Below are 15922 nucleotides of genomic sequence, written 5' to 3'. Positions count from 1 at the left end.
TTCTTCTTTTTTTAAGCTGTGGGTTTCACTGGTGGCTTTTTCATGGGTGGTTACCATTAGGTTATTAAGAGAAAAATGTTCATATGTACAAGAGTCCTCTGTCTTATGAGTGCTTCTGCATTCCATCCTCCTTTGCTACTGCAGATCTTAATCCTCTCCTCTTTTATGTTATTGTTGTCACAGATTATACTTGTTTTTATTGTGACCTTGTTGGAGCTTTTACTTGTAGTTTGGATTTGTTTTATTCTTTGTGTCTGGGCAAATAACCCCCTTGAGTATTTCCTGCAGTGGGGGTTTTCTGATGATAAATTTCCTCAGCATCTGTGTCTGTAAAAGTTTTTATTTCTCCATATTTCAAGGATGACTTTGATGGATATAGTTTTCTTGACTGGTAATTACTCTTTTTTAGTACTTTGAATGTTTGGGTCCACTCACTTCTGGCTTTTAGAGTTTTTGCTGAGAAATCTGATGATAACCTAATGACTTTTCTTTATATGTTATAGTCTTCTTTTAACTAGCTGCTATGAGGATTCTTTCTTTGTCATTGATTTTTGACAGTTTAACTACAATGTGCCTTGAAGTAGGTCTGTTTGAGTTAAGGTAACTTGGCATTCTATTTGCTTTTTGGATTCAAAGCTCTAACTCTTTCTGTAGGCTTGGGAAATTCTCATCAATTATTTGTTTGAATAGGCTCTCCATTCTCTTCTCCCTTTCTTCTTCTTCTGATATACCCATTATTCTTATCTTGCTCTTTCTGATGCTGTCTGACAATTCTTGTAGAGCTCTCTCAGCTTTTTTAATTCATAAGTCTCTCTCCTCTTCTCTTTGTAGAATCTCTAGTTGCCTGTCTCCAATGTCACTGACTCTTTCCTCTATCTGTCTTGTTCTATTAGCTAAACTTGCTATGTCAGTCTTTGATTCATGTATTTAATTCTTCATCTCTGTTTTTAAAGTTTCAATTTCCTTGGTGAGCTAATTAAGTTGCCTATTGGTGTTTTCTCATATCTTATTGAGTATTTTCAGAACTTCAATTTTGAATTCTCTGTCATTTAATTCCAAGCTTCCATGTGATTGAGATATTTTTCTGGAGATTTTTCATTATCTTCCTGAATTATGTCTCTGTCTTGTGTAGCTGTGGTATTTGATTTCTCCTTCCTTGATGGCATTCAATAGTGGTATTGTTAAGAACTCTAACAAAAAAAACTAAAAACTAAAAAATAAAATAAAATATACAATAAGTAATATAAAAATCTAAAAAATAATGACAAGTAAAAAAGAAAAACCACAAAAAAAACAAAGATTAAAAACCAAAAAAGAGCCTGACCAGGTGGTGGCACAGTGGATAGCATCAAACTCAGACACAGAGGACCCTGATTCAAATCCTAAGGTTGCCAGCTTGAGCATAGGCTCATCTGGCTTGAGTGTGGGCTCACCAGCTTGAGTTCGGGGTCACTGGCTTGAGCATGGGATCATAGACATGACCCCATGGTCACTGGCTTGAGCCCAAAGGTTGCTGGCTTGAAGCCCAAGGTCACTGGCTTGAGCAAGGGGTCACTCATTCTACTCTAGCCCCCTGGTCAAGGCACATATGAGAAGCAAAGAACAACTGAGGTGCTGCAATGAAGAATTGATGCTTCTTATCTCTCTCCCTTCCTGTCTGTCCCTTTCCCACTCTCTATCTCTCTTGTAAAAAGAAAAAAAAAACAAAAAAGAAAATAAAAAACAAACAACGCACCCACAAAAAAAGAATAAAGATATATAAAAATTAAGGAAAATGAAATTCAAAAGAGAAATAAAGAAGAAAAATGGGAAAAAAAGAAACAATAAATTTCAGTTTTGAGAGGTTAGTGTTTTCTTCCTGTTAGTGTTCCTGTATAACAAGTTTTAGCTCTGTGAAATTAGTGGACTGTCCTCCACTGAGACATTGCTATCACAATGATATAGACAGGGCCACAGTCACATTGGTAGGTGAGTCATGTTGTGAAGGCTTTAAAGCTTTAGCAATGGCAATCTCAGGCCTCTGGCCACTTCTCCCCACACCTCAACAGACCAGGGACTAGACATGGAGCACCTCTGTTCTACAAGGTAGAGAGTGGCTCTAGAGCAGGGTTTGGTAACTTTTTTGGCTGAGAGAGCCATGAACGCCACATATTTTAAAATGTAATTCTGTGAGAGCCATACAATGACCCGTGTACGTTACACATTATCCAATAAAAATTTGGTGTTGTCCCAGAGGACAGCTGTGATTGGCTCCAGCCACCCGCAATCATGAACATGAGCTGTAGGAAATGAATGGATTGCAATACATGAGAATGTTTTATATTTTTAACATTATTTTTTTATTAAAGATTTGTCTGTGAGCCAGATGCAGCCATCAAAAGAGCTGCATCTGGCTCGTGAGCCATAGGTTCCTGACCCCTGCTCTAGAGAGTTAGCTGTGAGGTTTGTCTCTACCACTCTCCATACTCACAAGATTAAGGAGGCAGGATATGGGGGGCTGGCATGCCACACTTTAGTTTTCTCTGTCTCTGCCAAGTTTGGGCTGCAGGCAAACCATGGGAACACTGGCCATGACCTCACGCTCAGCCACAGCTTTGGTTCAGTATCTCCCCCTCTACTTCTCTATCTCACCACTCCTCCTGGCATAAGGAGACCCAATCACTCCAGCTTTCCTTCTCTGAACCCTTCAGACAAAACCTAGACAGCCAGAGCTTCCCTCCCCACTGTAGTCCAGTAGAAAAGAAAAAAAAAACAGTCACTCCAGGTTTGTCTCCTCTCTTGAGTCACCTGCAAATGTGTTTTATTTTCCACCCACCTTTTCAACCTGTCCTACCTTTAGTCCATTCAGTGTGTGAATGTTTCAGGCATGTCCACCTGGGGTTCCTTCACTGCATTATAGTTGTTTAATTTGTTGAAATTTCAAGGGGAGAGATTAGGAGTATCTCTCACATCACCATTACTCTTGTTCCATAAGGCGCATTCTCCATCTTATCTCATTCAGTGTTTTGTTTGTTTATTCAGCACTGGTGTTATTTTGGGGTTGTGTGTGTGTGTGTGTGTGTGTGTGTTAAAATATATATAACACAAAATGTACCATCATACCCATTTTTAAGTTCAGTGGTATTAAACAAATTCATATTGTTGTGCAACTGTCACCACCATCAATCTCTAGAACTCTTTCCATCTTCTAAAACTGAAACTCTGTACCCATTAGACAGTAACTCCCCATTATCCCCTTCTCCCCAGCTCCTTGTAACCACTATTCTCTTTTCTGTCTCTATGAATTTGCCTACTTTAGGTACATGATACAAGCAGAATCATACACTATTTGTCCTTTTTGTATATGGCTTCTTTGACTTAGTAAAATGTTTTCAAGGAACATCCATACTATGGCAGATATCAGTACTTTATTCATTTTTTAAGGCTGAAAAATATTCCATTGTATGGATAGACCACATTTTGCTTTTTTATTCATCTATTGATAGATACTTGGGTTGCTTCTACCTTTGGAACACTGTGAATAATGCTGCTAAAAGTATTGTTGTGTAAGTATCTGTTTTAGTCTCTGATTTAAATTCCTTTGGGTACATACCTAGGAGTGAAATTGCTGGACTATATGGTAATTTTATATTGAACTTTCTGAGGAAACTCCATACTGTTTTCTATAGTAGCACCATCATTTAATATTTAATAACTTTCAAATGTTAACAGGCCTGTGGCATTCACCATTTCATAAGCAAGGAAATAAAATCTCAAGTGAGTTGCTTAAGGACCCACAACTCCTAAGTGACAGAAGTGAAATTAGAACTGGGACCTGCCTGAGGCAGGGTCATGGGAAGCAAAGGGACAGGTGTCAGAGGGAAGGGGGATGAGGGGACAGGATCAGAGAAGGTGAAGGGATTAGTGAAATTATATATACAGAACACAGAGATACAGATAACAGGACAGCAAATCCCAGAGGGAAGGCAGAGAGGGAGTCAGGGGTAGGGGGGCAAAAGAGGTATAATGAGGGGCACATTGTTAGGGAGTGAGGGTGTTATATTAAGTGGGACACTTGAATCCATGTTAACATAATAAATTTTAAAACTTAAAAAAAATTTTTTTAATTAAAAAAAAATAGAACTGGGACCTGCCTGACTCTAAGTCACATGCTCTTATCCCCTGTCCTCCCAGGGCTACCCCTAGCCCTGTCATTCTGAGGCCAATCTATCTCTCAGTCTCCATAGTTATAAGAGAATGAGCTGCTTATGCAGTCAGCCTCTCTCCTAGCACCATCATGGCTTCTTTTCAGGGGGCTGAGTACCCAGTCAGGACTGCTCGGGGAGCCGAGGCAGTTCACTCACCGCATGGACATCCAGTGAATCCACGGTGAGGTCATAAGGGTCCATGTGCAGGCTGTCGAACACCTGCCGCAGGGTGATCTTCTGGCCCTGCTTCTCAGCCACGATTCTGTCAGGCTCTGTCTGGTAGGTGTGCTTGATGAAGCGCAGCAAGTGCTTTTGATTCATGCAGGCAGCTGCATGGATGTGCGTGTCCACCTGCAACACAGCGCCCACCAAGCTGTGAGCCAGACCGCCTCCTCTGGCAACAAGAGTTAGGACACCCAGCCCTCAATGTGGAGCGCAGAGCCTCAGCACCTTTTGGGCCATGGAGGCAGCCTCCCACCAACACCTAGATGCCCCCTCCTCGTGTCTTCTCTAGACTGTGGACTAGTCTCCCTCCCTCTAACCTTGCTGCCCAATTCCACCTCCTTCCAGCATCAAGAGGTCTTTTTAAATTGTAGATTGGAACTGGCCACTCTCCTCTTAACAAAACATCAATGGCCCTTATGTCTTCTATATTAAACACAAGCTCCTAAGCCTGGGTTTTATGCTTACTTCACGCCTTCACTCTCACCTCCCATTGCCCTGCTATGACACACCATTTCCAGGTGCCCGAAGCACCGTGCTATTCTACACCATGTCACTCTGTCCATGCATTTCCTTAGCCTGCATTCCTTCCTTTTTCCTCATCAGTCTCATCCACCTGGAAATTTCCTACAACCTCCTCCACCTGAAATCCAGTCCTGACCCCCCCAAGCACAGCTAATAAGTCTTTTCCTTTCCCAGCCTTGGAACCCAGTGCTGACTCTCTGTGCTGTGTATGTCCTCCTGATCCACTCTAATACTTTTTTGTCTACTCCTTCACCAGACTGAGAGTTCCTCCAGGACAGGGACCATGTCTGATGCATGTACATCTCCAGCTCCTTCTCTAGAGCCTGGTACGATGCATTAGTTAAATCAATGGATGGAAGAATAAACAAATGAACAGGTATAATAGATTCCAATAGTTTTGATGATATCCACATCTTCATATAAGCCTGAGGGCCCACCAAATGCCCCATAAAATCCCACTCTACCTATTGACCTCTCTTGGAACACTCAGAGCCTTCCCTTCAGCTACCAACCCCAAAGAAACAGAGCCCAGGCTAAGCTGAGGATAACCTGAGGTCACAGTGGACATCTTGGCTCCTCTTCCAAGAGCCCAAAGGGCCTAAGGAGGCTCCCAGGGAGGGTGGCAGCAGCCTCACAGCTGCTAGCTGCCACAATGCACTCTGAAGTCACTTCTGCAGCCAACTGGGCACTCTGCCAGAGCTGGGGTGAGGAGGCAGCTGACCTTAGGCCTGAGAATGCTGTCCATGCTGGCCAGGCATCTCCAAGTCATGCCAGACCAGACATCTGATCTACTGACCTTCCCTGAGCATTATACCAGCTAGCCCATGTCGTTGGCCACATCACTCTCTCCTTAAGATCCTTCCTACAATTAATCCAGAAAGGCAGGCCATAGACATCAGAGAAATGAAACAATTCAAAGCACCAAAAAGCACAATGTGAAGGCTCCGGCACCTCAGGGGTGGGCTGGGCGCGTGCGGATGCACTAGAGAAGGTCAGTTTGGCTTAGCACAGCCAGACACGGCTGGGCTCAACCACCTCGGCACTCAGCACATTCTGACTTTTCTGGTCATGTCCTCCAGCTTAACAGTGACACACCGCAGGGGGTACAGTCTGTTTTTACCCCTCTAAGTCACAAGATGAGGGATAAAAACAGTGAACAATCCAGAAAGCATCCAAATTTCAAAATCTCCAAGATGATTATTTTTGGAACAAGACATCATTGGATGTCAGCGTTTTCAGTTCACCAGAAGATCCAAGTACATTCTTTCTTTCATCTAACATCCAGGTCTAAACAAACAGTTGAGTTTCCAAATAGGGCTGGCCAATACATGGTCCCTAGCCAACACTGACCATTTCCAGACCCACAGCAGACATCAATAGTCAATTACAATACTCTTTATCACTGTGAAGTCTATTTGCTATCCTTGATATGATAGTTAAACCAGAGTGGATAAGGCCTAATTCTACCCAACTTCCAAGCAGTAAACACACTCAGCTTCTCATTCTTAGATCTGAGCAGAAAACAATTGTCTCGTTTATGCAGTCTGCTGGTTGGGCCTCATGATGTCATAACCCATGACCTGCTGAAATGTTGCAAGTACTTTCACGAACATTACCCACATTGTGGCCATGCACAGCTCCTCAGAGCATGGCCTGGTATGCCCACATGACACTGCCAGCCACCTCAGGAATATGGAGACCACCCTCCCAGCCCATCCTGGTTTTCAGATCCAGCTCTCCTCCCATAGTAGATGCTTCCAGGGTAAGATAAAATAGCCAGCCTCCACGAGGCAGGGAGGGACAGGCAAGGCCAGACTCAGCAGACCTGGGGCTGTATTTATGGACTAACTGGGGTGACAGAGAATAAGCCACTATGTCACAGCACAGGGGTCAAGGCCGTCTCTTTCCAGACAGCACATTAACCCCAGGGTGACAGGAAACCCTGAGGATGGGTGCTGGTCTGTAACACAGCCCCACACAGACTCTCTCATACTGTGGCCAGAGAGCTGCTGGATGGCCTAGGAATACCCACTGGGGTCCCATGTCAGAAACAAACAGTGTCGGATCCAGTGCTATCAGCAAGGACAGCCCGCCCCACGCAGCAGGAAGCAGTCAGGCCCAGAGCATTCACATACAAGGGTAGGGCTGCATTGGGCGTGGACCTATCTGGGCATGCGCTACACATGTAGGGTGCACTTGGGCAGGGCTGAGAGGAGCTGGCATAGACACTGTCTGAACACCTAAGGCTCCCAGAGAAGGAACAAATGGTGGTTAGAGATGAAAATGCCAGGTAGGCGGTGACTACAGACACCCTTTCATCTCTATCTGGAAATCCCAAGACACTACCATAAGCCTCACACGAGCTGAAGCCAAACTCTTGTTTCTTAAGGGTCCCATCCAAGCGGAAGTCCATGCTGGGATCCATGAAGCTTGGCCTGATCCTGGGGCCTCCCCAGAGGAGCCTTCTGTCTGCCGGTGCCGAGTACCGCCGGCCTGAGCTGGCTGTGCCAGAGGAGCCACATCCTCCCCAGACCTCCCCTCCCTGATGAGAGCAGACCCCAGGGAGGAGCAGTCCTCCAGAAGGCCCACCTGGAACAGAGGGCCCTGTGGAGATGATGACTCTACTGTGACTCTGTGTGGCCATTCCTCCTCCAGGGAAAAACAGCCTAATCCCCACCCTTCCCTCACAAGCTTCTCTCCTACCTCATTACCATATCCCAGCCACCTCCCTGCTTGCTCTGAGAAACCCATGGGCTCCTACATGGCCCAGAACCCCACACACCTCTGCAGCCTCCTTCCCCAAAGCCCCCGCCCCCTGAGCTCCCACCACACTGCACTTTTGCAGCTAGGCCAGCACAGGACGCAGTCTCTCTCCTAATACTACTCTCTCCCTCCGGGTATTTACATATGCTGTTACCTCCACTGGGTATGCTGCCACTTCCATTTCCCTACTCCACCCTCTTCCTGGCTAAAGCCTACTGTTTAAGTCAGCTCAGTTCCACAATACTTGGACCTTCTTGTAGACAGCAAGTGACTCTTTTAACATCATATGCCTCATGCTAGCACTGATCCCTTGCCTCACTGTATTTGAAAAAAACAATAGAAAAGCAGGAGACCTAGATCATTTCCCACCAGCGCCAGGCCAAGCCCTCTCATCCACATAGGGGAGGGGCAGAGAGGAAACACTACTTCTCTTTAAATACACCTGATCCCAAAGGAAGCAAAATCCAACTCCCAACTCCAAAGAGGTCTTAACAGCCGTTTCTCTCCATGATGAATTTAATACATCCTCTACCTTAAAAGTAACCTGAACTCAACTCATGCCCAATAAACAGACCATGCCTATTTTCCAAGGAAGAGGGCACATTCCGACAGAGACATAACATGGGTGCCAAGTACCATCTGAGGCATGATGGCCTGGTGCACAGACGGCAACACACTGGTCTTCCTTCTGCACATACAGCTCACACTGCTCTGGCCAAGGAAGGCCACACAGGAGACCAGCCCCAGCCTGGCTCAGGGCATCCCAGTGGGTTGGGAGGGCAATAGGAAGGGCTCCGAACACTGGCCCTCTAACGCACCTTTCTCACATTATAGAAGTCTCGGTGGGGGTTTCTCTTCAACTCTTTGAACTCAGACATTTCATTTAACATCTCATGAAGGCTGAATTTGGATTCCAGAAAGTTCAGTCGCCGGTGACAGTATGTTTTCCTACAGGTTGGAAAAGGGGAGAAACCATTGTTGAGGAGAAGTCTCATCGAGCTCTCCGGTCTGGAGACCTTCAGCGTCTGTAGGGACCGACCCTCGGGTGGAAGGTCAGGATGGGCAGAGAGGGGTGAGAAGGTTCCAGCTGTCCAGAGACCCAGCTGGGCTGTGTAACCACATCCGTGTGCTCTGTGAAATGAGTAGGCATTTGGTAGAGGGACGTGGGGCTGACTGTGCAACCTTACACAGGTTCTCTGACTTTGACAATTGATCTTGAGCCTCTATTTTCCGTGAACAAATATGGAACTGGCAATGCCCAAGATTAACAAAAGGGTTAAACTCGTTTACATATGTGAAGGGCCTGCCTCTGAGCATAGTGGACGTTCAATAAAAGTCTCCCTCCTTCACCTTCCTTTTCTGCTCCTCTTATCTATCCTTAGCCACTGTTGATTCTTTGAAAGGAGAGATGACGTCAGAGTAATGGCGGGGTAGGAAGCGATACCGATAAATCTCCCCCAAAACTCAACAAGATCTTCAACCAGAAACAGAAAAACCTATACTTGGAGCTTCCAGATGTTTCACAATACACCCAAAGGTATGATTGAGTGAAAAATTGGCTAAATATATAACCAAACCCCGAAGGAAATAGGGAGTAAGAAATGCTCCTCCTTCCTCACTAACCTAAACAGGGCGGCTTTCTCTGGTAACTGTGAATATAGAAACTGAGGCGGGCAAAGGGGTGAATAGATCCAGGCCGCCGCAGCACAAACGGCCGAACCAGGCTGTGGCACAGAGATCCAAGCCGAGGAGAATCTGATCCTGTGGCAACCCGGGCAATACAAGCTAACACTTGCACCAAACCCAGACAAAGAAAGACAAGCGGAGCGGCCATTTTACCCGGTCTCCTGGTCGATTCTTTGAAAGGAGTTTAACTTCTGCCCAAAAGGCCAGTAATACAGTCAAACTATCATGCATGACCTGCCCACCTTGACAGGCAGAGAAACCAGCCTCTGACCAAATCCAAGATCCAAGGACCTCTCAACTCTGAGGTTTGTATTGTGGGCAGATGAAGAATGTAGAGAGGTTTGTTACTAGGGCAGAAATCTCTGCTAGGACTGATGCCTCCACCAGCCGGCAAAAAAACCATTGGATGTGGTCATACTAACCACTCAAAGCCAACTGCCAGCCTACACCCAGCCCAGATGCCTGGCCACATGCCTGTGCCCACAGCCACACGGTACCTGCAACCACAGTTCATGCCACCTGCTTCCTGGTGTCCCCTACAAACAGCAGCTCCCTTAGCATCTAATCACTCAGATTTTCACAAAGAGCTGCAAACCTGGAACAGCACTGCCATCTGTCAGCCAAGGTGAGCCCAGAGAGGAGCGTGGGGGTGTCCCAGAGTCAGAAAAGATATCAGAGGTCGTCTCACCCAGTCCCTCTCCCCAGCAGGGCCTCTTCCCCTCTCCCTCAAGGCTTCCCCTCAAAGCTCTTCACACTGGTCGAGATGAGCATCCCAGGAACTGCCCCTCTTCTCTGCCCTCAGATCAGTATGGCGCAAAAGCCACCTGCCCATCCCCCTCAGCTCCACCCTCCTCCCTTGGAGATAGGCCTCACACCCATTCCCAGTAAAACCCAAAAGGCAGGGCAAGAGAGAAGCTCCTCAGTGGGAACCAGCACCCCCTTCCTTTCCACAGACCCCTAGTCCTGCCCGGACACACCCAGCACAGATATTCAGGGCCCAACTTCCATTGCTGGTTAGCTTAGGTGCTCACCAAGAAGTGAGGGGCCACATTCAAGGAAACAACTGCCTGTCAGGTTAGCACGAGCCAAGCCCACAGGCACCATAGGGGTCATGGAACAGAGTTCCCAGGCTCCCTGTACTCTCCCCTACAGAAACAGAAGACCCCACACCTGAAGCAACAGTCCTCATTGCTCCTCCACCATCCACAGGAACGTCCTGGGCTGGGCAGAAGGGTGACAGCCTTCTAAGGTGGCCAGGTGGCCAGCAGCAAACAGAAGCTCCACACCTCTGCATGCAGGACAGATGCTACCAATTCTGAGAATGCACCAGTCATGATGGAGAATTGTTGCAGAAACCCACAGGTAAAGGGGAAACCACTCTCTTTCTGGGGTGGTTTAAGTGTGGGGAAACCCAGAGCAAAGGGGTGACCCAGATGGCTTTTCCCAGCCCCTTTCCTACAGAACAGCAACCATGCAAGAAAAGTCAGATAGGGGCAAAGCTAGCTTACGTGGGGCCATCAGTGATGAGGGCCAGGATGTGGCTCATGTCCACTGTGTAGGTCTCCAGGTCAGGGTAGGGCAGGCTGTGGGGCTCCCGGCACTCCAGCATCTCCTGGTTATCATACACGAAGAGGATGCCCCCCTGCATGTGGACCAGGTAGCCCAGGTTGGGGGGAGCATCATCTAGACAGTAAGGGTCTTCCTGGGGCAGTGGAAGAGGGTGGAAGTCTGCAAAACAGAATTGAGTGATGGCAAAGTGCCCTTAACTTCATGAGCTCACGTGGGCCCAAAAGTTACATTGTCAGTGAGGCTGGTCCTGGTCATCCCATATAAAGCCCAACTACCCCACCCACCCGGGCATCTCATACCCCTTTCCCTGCTAGATGTTGTTTCCTTAGCACCTACCACTATATAAAATAACTTGACGGCCCTGGCCGGTTGGCTCAGTGGTAGAGCGTCGGCCTGGCGTGCAGAAGTCCCGGGTTTGATTCCTGGCCAGGGCACACAGGAGAAGCGCCCATCTGCTTCTCCACCCCTCCCCCTCTCCTTCCTCTCTGTCTCTCTCTTCCCCTCCCGCAGCGAGGCTCCATTGGAGCAAGGATGGCCCGGGCGCTGGGGATGGCTCCTTGGCCTCTGCCCCAGGCGCTGGAGTGGCTCTGGTCGCGACAGAGCGACGCCCCGGAGGGGCAGAGCATCGCCCCCTGGTGGGCAGAGCGTCGCCCCTGGTGGGCGTGCCGAGTGGATCCTGGTCGGGCGCATGCGGGAGTCTGTCTGACTGTCTCTCCCTGTTTCCAGCTTCGGAAAAAATACAAAAAAAAAAAAAAATTACTTGACATAATCATCCCTCATTTGTTTTATTCACTGCTGGATCCCCATTTCCTAGAACAGTCTTTGGAACATGACAGGCAATTTTTGTTAATTTAACGGAAATGAGCTGAAGCCTCCTGGGCACTTCAGAGCCACCAGACATATTAAAAAGGGCAGCTGTGTCTTATCCTAATAAGAGAACAGACAGCACCTGGGACTGCCCAGTGGCCACAACTGTCCCAGTCCTCCCACATCTTCCTGAACCCAGGGAGCCAAGGGGCTAAATGAAGAAGCCACGCCCCTCCCCAGATGAGCACAAAATATGGCTTGTCTCCCAAGAGCAGAGAATATCCCCGCCACTATGGATTAAGTTAGCCCACAGGAGGCAAATAGCTTGGCTATTTCCCCGCTGTGAGACATTGTGCAAACCACTTTACCTCTGATCCCATCTGCTCATCTGAGGATTACACACCCCTGCCTTAACAGCCTGTAGTGAGGGCTGCAATAGTGAATATAGGAAAATGCTTTGTAAATAGTAATGCCCAACACATAAATTATAGGGTATTATTCTCATAATGACTCTTCCTGACTCTTGATAAGTTCTGTCTCTAGCCAACGAGGAAGTGATACTTAATAGCAATGGCTGCCACTCTGCCCATAGCCAACCCCTCACGGGGTCCAGCTGCTCAGACGCCGTGGAATCTTCATCATAGGAGCAACCAAGTTGGGGTGACCTGCCTGGGAGACCCCCATCAGTGCTTAGGACAGATCACCCCTGGAGCATATGTGAGACGTCACGGCTAAAGCAGCACAGAGCTGGGAACTGATGTCCCCCCTTCAGGCCCAGTCACAGGCCAGCTCAGGGGTCAATAAAATGTGCAAGTGGCCTGTGAGATGCAGGCAATACAAGGCCTGGGGGAAGCCACAGCCTTCACTCCACCACACTCATGCCCAAGACCTCGAGTTACACATAAAGTACACAACTGACCGTCATTCCTGTCTGCCCTTGCCAGAAATGAGACAGATGGGATCAACTTCCTTCCAACAGACAGAGAAATGGGCCCAGAAGGATTGAGGTTTACCCAGGGTCCCCAGTGGGAACAGATAATTCAGGAAGCCGGAGATGAAACCAACTACACCCAGGGGGCAGCCTGGGTCATGGGCACTGGCACAGACCCCCAGGCCCTCATTGGATCCCCCACCAACAACTTTCAACATCAAGGTTTCCTGTCGTCCTCCTTCATCTTACTTACGGTCTCTACTGCTTCTAGTCCTTCACAGGCCAAATAGACCCCACCAGAACCCTTCCTACTCTTGCCGATTTCCCCTTCCCCAAACTTCACCATATAAATATACTACCATTTACTGAACACTCACTAGAAGCCAGAACTGCACTAAGTACTTCATACACATTCCTTCAAGTAATCCTCTTAACCGGCCCAGAGAATAGGTATTCTTAGTATTCCCATTTTACAGATTAAGAAACTGAGGTTTGGAGAAATATCTTACCCAAGAAAGTGTCAGAGCTTAGATCAGAATAATGGTAGGTTTGGCTCCAGAGCCTACTTCCCCTGCCCTGAACATGCCCCTATATTTTACCCCACCCTGCCCCACCACCAATTCGGCATTTAATGTCCAATCATGTTGTTTTGAATATCCATGAGACAGCCTGTCTCTCTGGAAAACTTCCAATATCTGGACTGTCTTTCATCTCTCTTCTGACATCCACAACTCAGCTCTATGAAGGGCGAGCCATATAAAACAATCTTGGGGAAGCCAGCAATCTCAGCACAGGAGAAACCAATACTGGGGCCGGCCCGTGCAACACCATCAGAGGAAATACATCCAGCAAGTGAAAAGTCCTGACCAACTCTTGGGCTGTGCCCTACTAGGGACCCCACCTCAGCCTCAGCACCATACCTGGGAGGCCCTCTGCCGGAGGTACTGTGTCTGCCCGGGAATGACCCAGGTACTGGGCCGTGGTCCGTGGGAAGCGGTGATAGGCGAGCCGGGCATACTTCTCCCGGATCATCAGGGCCTTGGCCAAGCTCTTGGCGGCCTGCTCATAGTCCTCCACAGTGACCTGAAGAAGAAGGTGGGCAGAAAAGACTTCTCTCAGCCAACCCAAGAGCACTGTCCTTACAAGATCCGCTGCAAGGCTGGCCCTTGGCTGGCAGCTGGGAACTTGGGTTTCAGGAGCATTCCCACCATTTCCTGACTAATAAGAATGGTTCATTGGGTTGAAACTGTTTGCACACACACTCTGGTTTATGAGGAACACATGATTTCCTTCTGGAAGCCTGGGATGTGGGGATGTGCTATGTGGAAGTATGAGCAGAGCCTCAATAAAAACCTTGGGCATTGAGCTTCCATGTAGATGACCTTCTCACGTACTGTCACAATCCAATGCTGAGGAATTGTGTTGTGGTGACTCCACTGGGAGAGGGCTTCCTCCAGACTGCAACTCAGGCACCTGTTCTCTGGGCTGATCTTGCTCTGTGTTCTTTCACTATAATAAATACTAGTCAGAGTACAGCTATGTGCTGAGTCTGAAGAGTCCTCCTAACAAATCACTGACCCAGGGGTGGTCTTGGGGACTCCAGACACAGGAGGGGAGTCAGGGGTGCTGGGAGGCAGGCAGGTTCTCCGGCCTGCGCACCCAAGGCCAGCCTCCAGTGCTGGTGATTAAACCACAAACCTGCTGCTGCACCCAGCATGTGAAGAGGCAAAGCCTGGTCCATATCCCTCATGAGGGTGAGTATCACTGTTTTCAGCTGAGAGAATTATGGGTCCTTGGGGGGTAACAATAAAAACTCCACGTCTCAGTCTGCTGTTTTGCCACCTGCTGGCTCTGATTCATCTGGCGATCACCCCGAATTCACCCAGCCAACTAGCTTACTGACATGCGGCTTCTGCCAGACCCTTTCCATAGATTTTGTGTGGTCCTCACTGCAACCCATTTCACAGATGGGAGAACCAAGACCCAGAAAGGACAAATCACCCACCAGGAAGTCACAAAATCAAACTTCAGAGTCTGATCTGATTGACTCCCAAAGCCCAAGGATGGTCTGCTTTCCCAGAGCTGCCTTGTATTCAAGCCAGTGGGCTCCTTAATCTTAGTCTGTTTGGGACGGATGTGTGTGGCAGAAATCTGAATGTGCTGGGGAGAGAAGCTGCTAAACTGTCACAACAGCAGCTACATGATGCAGCGGAGGGGGGACAAGACACAGGTGAGAGAAACGTGGGGAGGGCTGAGGCCTGAAAGTGTCCTCCTCTGCTTTAATTAAAACAACAGTTTAGTCTTGAAATACTTCAAACATACAGACAAACACTGAAGATAATATGGCAGACACCCATGTATCTTCCTTCTAGAGCTAATGATTTAATATTTTCCATCATTGTTTCAGATCTCTTATGTTTGAATGAATAAATCATCACAAATACAGCTAAAACACTCCCCTCCTCCCTTCCCCACCCCACTGCACCCTCATAGGAAGAAGTTGGGATATATCTTTCCCATGCATGTTTTCATACCTACTAAATGTTATTTCTTGCTTTTTGCTAAAGAAGTAGTCTCTCCTTTCTTGACTCCAGTGTCCCCAATGAAGGGGTGTTAATTCCATTTTAACCTTTCCAACAGATAGCTTCTGAGAGCAGCAAGAAGAGGTGGGCAGACATGAACCCCTTAGACAAAAATATACCCCCACCAATGACAAAGCCAAGCACTTTGCCTGCAGAACCGAGGGACTGAGCGCCACAAGGGACTCACGCCATCGCTGAATATATCAGAGAAGGTACTCAGGGTCCCAGTGCTCCAGTGGCCACCACCCAACTAGTAGGTGCCACAGGCCTCACGCTGACAGCAGATCCCCTGGGGGCCAAGGAGATCTGCAAGGTCACCTGCCTGTCAGACTTATAGTTCTCTAGGACTAATAGACCTATGACGTGCCAGCCCGGAGGCCGACTGAAAGAAGCTCGTTAATGCCCCAGGCCAATCTCCTCCCATCCAGCTAGCTGACAGCCCACCTCCACTCTCCCTTTCCACTGCTCTGCTCACATGCTGCAGGCTGGGTGGGCACCAGGACTCCTGGTCAGCAAACTGCATCTTCAGACAAGGCCAGCATTGTTTCCAATCCAACCAAATTTCCCATCTGCAGGCACTTACATAAAATATCGTACACCTCCACAGTGGAATACTATGCATTTGTGAAAAAAAGAACAAGGAAGTACCA

The 15922-nt window shown here is 47.9% G+C and overlaps 1 protein-coding gene across 8 annotated transcripts in view; it reads right to left on the bottom strand.

Annotated features, from left to right (window-relative positions):
• Positions 1-15922, bottom strand: part of AMPD3 (adenosine monophosphate deaminase 3) — a 56326-nt gene that overhangs the window by 19761 nt on the left and 20643 nt on the right. For all 8 annotated transcript variants that reach the window (XM_066250936.1, XM_066250942.1, XM_066250943.1 and 5 more), the window contains exons 4-7: positions 13611-13773; positions 10892-11111; positions 8516-8645; positions 4344-4538 (exon numbers count right to left, since the gene is read on the bottom strand). In XM_066250936.1, coding sequence (XP_066107033.1) covers positions 4344-4538; positions 8516-8645; positions 10892-11111; positions 13611-13773 — 708 coding nt within the window. The remainder of the gene's footprint in view (positions 1-4343; positions 4539-8515; positions 8646-10891; positions 11112-13610; positions 13774-15922) is intronic.

Source organism: Saccopteryx bilineata, chromosome 1, assembly GCF_036850765.1.
Source record: "Saccopteryx bilineata isolate mSacBil1 chromosome 1, mSacBil1_pri_phased_curated, whole genome shotgun sequence".
NCBI classification, from domain to species: domain Eukaryota; kingdom Metazoa; phylum Chordata; class Mammalia; order Chiroptera; family Emballonuridae; genus Saccopteryx; species Saccopteryx bilineata.
The sequence above is the reverse complement of the archived record's forward strand: the minus strand, read 5'-3'. Positions and strand labels throughout refer to the sequence as shown.